At 46.2% G+C, this 9,982-nt stretch overlaps 1 protein-coding gene and 1 long non-coding RNA gene across 2 annotated transcripts in view; one reads left to right on the forward strand and one right to left on the reverse strand.

The window, feature by feature from the left end:
- Positions 1-4,572, forward strand: part of atp10d (ATPase phospholipid transporting 10D) — an 83,751-nt gene extending 79,179 nt beyond the window's left edge. The window contains exons 26-27 of the mRNA XM_079527935.1: positions 1,770-1,957; positions 3,099-4,572. Coding sequence (XP_079384061.1) covers positions 1,770-1,957; positions 3,099-3,285 — 375 coding nt within the window. The 3' untranslated portion in view covers positions 3,286-4,572. The remainder of the gene's footprint in view (positions 1-1,769; positions 1,958-3,098) is intronic.
- Positions 4,573-8,499: 3,927 nt separating this feature from the next.
- LOC306942137 lies at positions 8,500-9,599 on the reverse strand. Its single transcript, XR_013792245.1, has 3 exons — positions 9,353-9,599; positions 9,186-9,218; positions 8,500-9,111 (listed from the first exon to the last, which is right to left on the reverse strand). It is a non-coding gene; the product is annotated as an uncharacterized lncRNA (long non-coding RNA).
- Positions 9,600-9,982: the final 383 nt, after the last annotated feature.

Raw genomic sequence — 9,982 nt, forward strand, 5'->3', positions numbered from 1 at the left:
ATCGAAATAAACCATTCATTCATTCATTCATTCATTCATTCATTCATTCATCTCCCTCTCCCTCCATTTCCTGTCAGATTACTGTACACTTCCAAATAAAGCCAGAAAAAGGCCAAAGAATATTTAAAAAAAAAAGATATTCACTCTGTGAGAGCCATGCCCTGCTCCACCTCTGTTTTTAAAGATATTCACTCTGTGAGAGCCATGCCCTGCTCCACCTCTGTTTTTAAAGATATTCACTCTGTGAGAGCCATGCCCTGCTCCACCTCTGTTTTTAAAGATATTCACTCTGTGAGAGCCATGCCCTGCTCCACCTCTGTTTTTAAAGATATTCACTCTGTGAGAGCCATGCCCTGCTCCACCTCTGTTTTTAAAGATATTCACTCTGTGAGAGCCATGCCCTGCTCCACCTCTGTTTTTAAAGTAAAGTCCTATCCCACCTTTTGCCACAAGGTGGCAAATCCGCCTGTGAGTTTAAGGTGACCAAGGTTGGTGAAGTCTAGTTTCTGTAGGAAGAGAGAAAAGAACAACACCGAAACTGACTCCCGTTTTTTCCCTATACATATCGTATCGTTCCCTATACATATCGTATCGTTTTTTCCCTATACATATCGAGCACAGTTTTGAATTCTTCATTCTTGGCTAGAAGTAGGCTAAATGATTTTCCAAAGTTGTATTGCCTCCACCAGGCCGACGGCATGGGGAGAGAGTATGTTTTGCACTCCGTCCGTCCATCTGTGAACAGCTAATCTCCGGCACCGTTAACCTGGTCGAGGCCAAATTGCCAACGATAAACCTCTGCCCCCAAATTTCCAGAATGGCCTGTTATAGCGCCACCAGGAGGCAGACTTTTGAAAAACATATTTTTTTGATATTACTCATTTATTAGTCATGTGTTCAATATGGATCTGTCCAATATTTCATATTCCATCCTAATTGGCTAACATTGGCGTTTGCAGGATTGGCCCTTTTGAACAAAAAGCCTCAAATCATGAACGCAGCATGCAATTTACGTGAAATCTTTCACAGACTTTCCTACTAGGCTGAGGAATATATCCCACCCTTTTCACATTGGCCTGTTATAGCGCCACCAACAGGTGGATTTTTTGAACAAAATGCATCAAATCATCCAATTGCCATCAATGGTGTAAGAACAAATGGCACCCTTTTCAGGCCACAACCTGACCTGGCCTGGTGGAGACCTGTGCCCCGAGGGGCACTTTATCTAGTTTGCTCCACTAACTGTTAGAGGAGCAAATAAAACTTTGGAAATGTGTTAGAGTCTAACAAGTGAAATAGCTATAGATTGAGTCTACTGTCAGTCAAGCCAGATACAAAAAATGCATAATAGAATGCACATTAAACCTTTTTTTAATACTGTTTGCTCTAAATGCCCCAAAATGAGATTGTGGTTAGTTTAGCTTGCAAGCTGCTATAATTTATTTATGACTGTGTAATTTTGTTCATGTTTTCCACAACTTAAGTTGAAGTCCTTCTCTTACTGTGCATGCACAGAGAATGTTTACATTTGGAAAGCCTTGTTGCCTTTGTGAATAAGGAGTAAGGACTAAGGAATAAGAGAGTGTGTGTGTGTGTGTGTGTGTGTGTGTGTGTGTGTGTGTGTGTGTGTGTGTGTGTGTGTGTGTGTGTGTGTGTGTGTGTGTGTGTGTGTGTGTGTGTGTGTGTGTGTGTGTGTGTGTGTGTGTGTGTGTGTGTGTGTGTGTGTGTGTGTGTGTGTGTGTCTCTCTCTCTCTCTCTCTTTCTTCCAGACGTGGATCCACGCGTCAGTGTTGCTGGGGAGTGGGGGTCTGTACTTTGCGTTCGTGGTGGTCTTCAGTGTGTCCTGTGTGAGCTGCAGCCCCCCCACCAACCCCCTGGGGGTGGAGACCCTACAGCTGACACAGCCCCTCTTCTACCTGGTGTGTGTGCTCACTACTGTGATAGCACTGCTGCCCAGGTACGCACACACACACACACACACAGGCACACACACATACTGTAAAAGCACACCCGTCGCCCGCGCACACACCCCAAGGTACACCAGCATCAGGTAGACACGCACGCACATATGCATGCGTGTTTATTACTTCCAAGGTTTTCACACACACAGACACACACACACATACACACACACACACACACACAGGTTAAGCGTATGTATGCATGGACATACTGCCACACAGTTCGTTTGAGGGACGTAATTGATGTTCTTGTCATTTATCCCTCAACTTCCCCTTTGTTTCATAACGCTTCATTACATTACAGTCAGTCATTTAGCAGACGCTTTTATCCAAAGCGACTTACAATAAGTCATGTCACTCCAGTCATGTCTCTCTATGTCATGTCTCTCTATGTCATGTATCTCTATGTCATGTATCTCTATGTCATGTCTCTATGTCATGTCTCTCTATGTCATGTATATCTATGTCATGTCTCTATGTCATGTCTCTCTATGTCATGTCTCTCTATGTCATGTCTCTCTATGTCATGTATCTCTATGTCATGTATCTCTATGTCATGTCTCTATGTCATGTCTCTCTATGTCATGTATCTCTATGTCATGTCTCTCTATGTCATGTCTCTCTATGTCATGTATATCTATGTCATGTATCTCTATGTCATGTCTCTCTATGTCATGTCTCTCTATGTCATGTATATCTATGTCATGTCTCTCTATGTCATGTATCTCTATGTCATGTCTCTCTATGTCATGTCTCTCTATGTCATGTATATCTATGTCATGTCTCTCTGTCATGTCTCTCTCTGTCATGTCTCTCTATGTCATGTCTCTCTATGTCATGTCTCTCTATGTCATGTATATCTATGTCATGTCTCTCTATGTCATGTATATCTATGGTTGTAGCTCACTGTTCAACTGTACATCATTTTACTGTAAACACTAAAACCTGAAATGCTGATTCACCTGCGTGTACTACAGTGTCAGTATTCACCTGTACTACAGTGACTGTTGTCCCTTTCAATGCATTGATGGCATTCCAATCTGCATGTGCATACTCTCTATACCAGTGTGTGTTTGTGTGTGTACACACACAGTCACACACACACCTCCCTCTCTGTGTGTGTGCGCTCCATTGCAGGGTGGTGTTCCGCGCCGTCCTCAACAGCGTGTGTCCCAGCTCTGTGACGCGAGCCTTCCTGCGGGAGCGCGCTGAGCCTGCCGCGTACGCCCGGAGGATGCAGCGCTGGAACCAGGCCCACTCCAGAGCCCACCGCGCGCGAGGGGGACCCCCTCGAACGACAGGCCCACTCCAGAGCCCACCGTGAGGGGGACCCCCCGAACGACAGGCCCACTCCAGAGCCCACCGTGAGGGGGACCCCCCCCGAACGACAGGCCGCCGGAGCTGGCTCCGTGCTCTCCTGAAAACCCAACCACACCCTCCTCCCTTCCCCCTATAGTCCCATCCAGAGGGGGGTCCCGACTCGCCGCGTGCACGGAGGAAGATTCGAGGCTAATTTGTGCTTTGTTTGCACGGCCGTGTCGTTCCGACGAGCGTCCGGACCACTGTTTCTCTACGTAGGGTCCGGGGGACCCCCATGGGTCATTTTAATATTATGTACCCTGTCAGGGATTGAGAGTGTACAAAATGGAACCAAATGGACTCGTAATGGTCCGTAACTATGAGGTTGTACAAGTGGAACCAAATGGACTCGTAATGGTCCGTAACTATGTCAGTGTACAAGTGGAACCAAATGGACCCGTGATGGTCCGTAACTATGTCAGTGTACAAGTGGAACCAAATGGACCCGTGATGGTCCGTAACTATGTCAGTGTACAAGTGGAACCAAATGGACCCGTGATGGTCCGTAACTATGTCAGTGTACAAGTGGAACCAAATGGACCTGTGATGGTCCGTAACTCTGAGAGTGTACTAATAGAACCAAGAGTGTAACAAAGTGTCCACAGGAGGATTCAACACATAAGGCCTCGATCCCTTCGCTGACGCCTGCAGGTCAAGAGGTCAAAGCAAGCAAGGTCCAGGAAGTGGCTGAAATGATGAATTGATTGGATGAATCAATCAATGAATGAATGAATGAATGATGCCACTGATGGAAACGTGTGCAGATACTTCTGTCTGTCTGTCTGTCTGTCTGTCTGTCTGTCTGTCTGTCTGTCTGTCTGTCTGTCTGTCTGTCTGTCTGTCTGACAGACAGACAGTCAGTCAGACATCTGTGCAATAGCGAGGTCCGACATCCCCCCATCTGAAGCACTATCACAGATCAAATCCAGCCATTCACAGTACGGGGAAGTGCTGCGGTATATCGTTGCTTTCGGGTGGAAACCCTGTATGTCCAAAACTTTTACTTTTCAGGAAATGGAGGAGAAGTTATTTATATTTAGTCACAAGCTCTTGTTGATACTTTTCATTAGTTCAGTATTTATTAAAAAAGGATCCCAGACTCACTTTCCAGCCCAAGCTCGTGGATTGGTCATTTTTGCAACATTATTTTGGCCAAAACGTTTGAGGCCTTTAAAAAAGGTTGAAATGTGGAGATTTGATGAATTGTAGAGAAGACACTGGAGCAGCTCGGACAAATTGAAGCCTCTTTTTATTAAGGTGCTAAATACAAGGAGTAATGTCTGATGTTTCTATGCTACTGCCTCTTCCTCTGTGTCCTGTTCCTGTGATACACACCGTGCTTGTAGTTTCTATGCTACTGCCTCTTCCTCGGTGTCCTGTTCCTGTGATACACACAGTGCTTGTAGTTTCTATGCTACTGCCTCTTCCTCGGTGTCCTGTTCCTGTGATACACACAGTGCTTGTAGTTTCTATGCTACTGCCTCTTCCTCGGTGTCCTGTTCCTGTGATACACACCGTGCTTGTAGTTTCTATGCTACTGCCTCTTCCTCGGTGTCCTGTTCCTGTGATACACACAGTGCTTGTAGTTTCTATGCTACTGCCTCTTCCTCGGACATTGTAAAACTTGTCTTAGAATGAATCCACTGACATCGTTGCCCAGGCACCCATACACACTGACATCGTTGCCCAGGCACCCATACACACTGATTAACACCACAACGTGTGTGACATCGTTGCCCAGGCACCCATACACACTGATTAACACCACAACGTGTGTGACATCGTTGCCCAGGCACCCATACACACTGATTAACACCACAACGTGTGTGACATCGTTGCCCAGGCACCCATACACACTGATTAACACCACAACGTGTGTGACATCGTTGCCCAGGCACCCATACACACTGATTAACACCACAACGTGTGTGCACACAGTTCAGCCATGTGTGGTGTTTCAGCACCCACCCCGTTGTGGACAAAATGAATGTGCAGACAGTTAACAAAACAGACACAATCCTCATTCTAGCTGGATATATAATACAACATCCAGCAGAGGCAGTGGATAGACATATACAACACACATCAAACTCCTTTATGGAGAAGTTCCCAGAACTTCACACATTACATGATTGTTACAGATAGATAAGTAACGCTCACACGAGGGGTGTCTAAAGAGACTATGCAATACATTTTTCTCAAGCATTATACTATATAAGATGTTGTCGTATGAAATACGAGCCGGAAGATTGTAATGTATAGCCATGGATGTCATTTCATCCTGGGCTCCAATAGACAGCAGTTCCATTCCTTCAGAGTTGATCAAGAACCAAGAAATGTTTGTTAAATGCTGTATTCGCTGTTTTGCTTTCCCACAAATCTCTGGAGCCAAAATATGACCATCTTTCTCACAGCTCTCGTCACTTCCTGCTACAGTATGTGAGTGCCGTCATACATTACGCAAATCTGACGCTTTCGTTCCCATGTGAGCTGCAGATGAAGATTTGTGTGAACGATACTAGGTCGAGATGTGAGATATCTTTTAAGTGCAAGTGGGTAAGGAGAATCCTTACTATTATCAGACACATAGGAGCGTCTAGGTGACTAAACTGAAGCTTAAACTCACTCATTAATTTTGAAATGGAAACCAAAATGATTAATGCCTTATTGTGGAAAGCTGTTAACTATGTTCCTATGAGGCCTTCTTTCATTCTTATTTAACCGCAGTAAAACTATGCCTCAACCCTAACCCTATTCCTAAACGTATAACCTCAGGAAAACAATGCCTAAACCTAAACTTATTCCTATACCTTATCCTCGCGAGTGTGTTTTGGGGCGAGCATTCCGGTTACCGATGCAGAGAAGTGAAGTTTGATGCTCTGTCGCTGGAGAGGAGAGGAGAGGAGAGGAGCGCAACAGCGCATCTTTACCATAGAAATGCATGGCAGACTGGCACTGCCAGCTAAATGCAAAAATGCTTTATGTGAATAGAGGTTATGCAAGTGAACACCCACTGAGTGGCAAAAAACAACTTCCTGGCCTTGACAGCCCATACATCCAAACAGAAACGTCCTATCTGATTGCATTAAACAATGTTAAACTCACCGGCATTGCAGATAGGAGGATAATTCAAGCTTACAGCGTACAGCTGCAAAGTTTTTGCATACACATTATTATTATGAGTGTCACATTTTGGAAGCGCTCGTTTTCAATAACGCAACGTCCTGCTGCCTCCTGCATTATGTGCAATTTAGAAACGGGTGGTGCGCCGGACCATCCAACGGGTGGTGCGCCGGACCATCCAACGGGTGGTGCGCCGGACCATCCAACGGGTGGTGCGCCGGACCATCCAACGGGTGGTGCGCCGGACCATCCAACGGGTGGTGCGCCGGACCATCCAACGGGTGGTGCGCCGGACCATCCAACGGGTGGTGCGCCAGACCATCCAACGGGTGGTGCGCCGGACCATCCAACGGGTGGTGCGCCAGACCATCCAACGAGTGCTCATGCTGCTCTGTGTTTTGCCACTCAGTCTAGATGTGGGGGCGTGTCCCGGTGGAAAAGTGATGCATGCACATTGTGCATACTCTAGTGTTTAGATTAACATACTCTCTAGGGCCCTTCAGTGTGGGGATAACATACTCTCTAGGGCCCTTCAGTGTGGGGATAACATACTCTCTAGGGCCCTTCAGTGTGGGGATAACATACTCTCTAGGGCCCTTCAGTGTGGGGGTAACATACTCTCTAGGGCCCTTCAGTGTGGGGATAACATACTCTCTAGGGCCCTTCAGTGTGGGGATAACATACTCTCTAGGGCCCTTCAGTGTGCAGATAACATACTCTCTAGGGCTCTTCAGTGTGCAGATAACATACTCTCTAGGGCTCTTCAGTGTGCAGATAACATACTCTCTAGGGCCCTTCAGTGTGCAGATAACATACTCTCTAGGGCCCTTCAGTGTGGGGATAACATACTCTCTAGGGCCCTTCAGTGTGGGGATAACATACTCTCTAGGGCCCTTCAGTGTGGGGATAACATACTCTCTAGGGCCCTTCAGTGTGCAGATAACATACTCTCTAGGGCTCTTCAGTGTGCAGATAACATACTCTCTAGGGCTCTTCAGTGTGCAGATAACATACTCTCTAGGGCCCTTCAGTGTGCAGATAACATACTCTCTAGGGCCCTTCAGTGTGCAGATAACATACTCTCTAGGGCCCTTTAGTGTGGGGATAACATACTCTCTAGGGCCCTTCAGTGTGCAGATAACATACTCTCTAGGGCCCTTTAGTGTGGGGATAACATACTCTCTAGGGCCCTTCAGTGTGGGGATAACATACTCTCTAGGGCCCTTCAGTGTGGGGATAACATACTCTCTAGGGCCCTTCAGTGTGGGGATAACATACTCTCTAGGGCCCTTCAGTGTGGGGATAACATACTCTCTAGGGCCCTTCAGTGTGGGGATAACATACTCTCTAGGGCCCTTCAGTGTGCAGATAACATACTCTCTAGGGCCCTTCAGTGTGGGGATAACATACTCTCTAGGGCCCTTCAGTGTGGGGATAACATACTCTCTAGGGCCCTTCAGTGTGGGGATAACATACTCTCTAGGGCCCTTTAGTGTGGGGATAACATACTCTCTAGGGCCCTTTAGTGTGGGGATAACATACTCTCTAGGGCCCTTCAGTGTGCAGATAACATACTCTCTAGGGCCCTTCAGTGTGGGGATAACATACTCTCTAGGGCCCTTCAGTGTGGGGATAACATACTCTCTAGGGCCCTTCAGTGTGGGGATAACATACTCTCTAGGGCCCTTCAGTGTGGGGATAACATACTCTCTAGGGCCCTTCAGTGTGGGGATAACATACTCTCTAGGGCCCTTCAGTGTGGGGATAACATACTCTCTAGGGCCCTTCAGTGTGGGGATAACATACTCTCTAGGGCCCTTCAGTGTGGGGATAACATACTCTCTAGGGCCCTTCAGTGTGGGGATAACATACTCTCTAGGGCCCTTCAGTGTGGGGATAACATACTCTCTAGTGTTGGGCATGCCACTGTGCACAGCAGTCTATTGCTTCCGTCCTGAATTTGAACTGCGTCCTCATGAACAACACAGGTATGCATGAAAATGGGTTCATCATACCAGAGAGTTTTATGGACGAATTAACGAATGTCGAAATGTATTTGGTTTAGATTTTTTTTTCTTCTTTTTTTTCAAAGGGGCTGTTACAGTAGGTATACCTTTCTGTTTATTTGTTTTGTTACCTGCTCTAAGCTGTAGTTGTTTTAAGAGAAATTATTACAGCGGTGTTTGGTAGTAAGGGCGTACATTTGCTGAGTCATATTGACTTACATTTGGACGGGTTCTGTAGATGGGCGGTTCTCAACGCGGGGTCCGGGGAGCTAATTGATTGATACCAGTACTTAAGTTAGAAACCAAACCTGGACCATTACATGTCTAACTCTGAGAGAGTGCAAATGCCCTTACGGGTCACACACTCAAGAGTGGTGGTCCGTGGCCTTAATCCCAAACCGCACCAATGATTCGCCAATTGCAACCAAAATTTGGTTGCAATTGGTGAATTTAATGGTTGCGAGTATAGTTTCATGTAGTTGCAAGCAACCACAGTGCCGGCCCGCCGTATACGTGAACTATAGGCGACCACCTAGGGTCCCGGGAGTTGCTAGAGGTCCCCTGAACATGTCATGTGGACTTTCCGTTCCTGGTCTCGGGTCTAAATGGGTTAAAGTTGGACCCGTTCCATAGAAGTTATATTAATGAACCTGTCTAACCACCTGCCATGAGGAACCATCTAACCACCTGCCATGAGGAACCATGCACCATAGTTATATTAATGAACCTGTCTAACCACCTGCCATGAGGAACCATGCACCATAGTTACCTGTCTAACCACCTGCCATGAGGAACCATGCACCATAGTTACCCTGTCTAACCTGTCTAACCACCTGCCATGAGGAACCATGCACCATAGTTACCGCTAACCACCTGCCATGAGGAACCATGCCCCATAGTTACCGCAGTCACACTCCTGGATTGTCATACACACAGACCAGCATCTAAAATTATAAAGTATGATTCTTTCACTCATACGTATAACAAATTAATATATATGTGGACCACGCCAACTGTTCTATACACATCCCATGGAAGGTACTGTGTTATTATTCTTATTTATAATGGAGTCAACATGAATGATTGAACATGATTTATAAATAATGCCTGCCTTAATTTGACTGTATTTGACTTTGTAATTAATGTAATGTTGACATCTTGTGTTGACACTGAATGACAACTAAACGACACAGTTGGGCTCACTCGTGTGTGTGTGTGTGTGTGTGTGTGTGTGTGGGGGGGTGGGTGGGTGTGTGTATAGGTGCAGACTATTTGTCTTTATATTTGGCAGCCTAGGGCATACGCACAGACTGGTTAGAGGGTTCCAACAACTTGGGATGCCCAAAAAGGAGGCAAAAAGGCTGGCAAAGTATTGTGGTGTCTCTGCTATAATTGGCAGCCGTCATATATGGCGGAGACGCTGTTACTTATACCCATAGAGTACTGAGTGACATGCCTGTTACTTATACCCATAGAGTACTGAGTGACATGCCTGTTACTTATACCCATAGAGTACTGAGTGACATGCCTGTT

The sequence above is a fragment of the Electrona antarctica genome (assembly GCF_951216825.1).
Source record: "Electrona antarctica genome assembly, chromosome: 18".
NCBI lineage: Eukaryota > Metazoa > Chordata > Actinopteri > Myctophiformes > Myctophidae > Electrona > Electrona antarctica.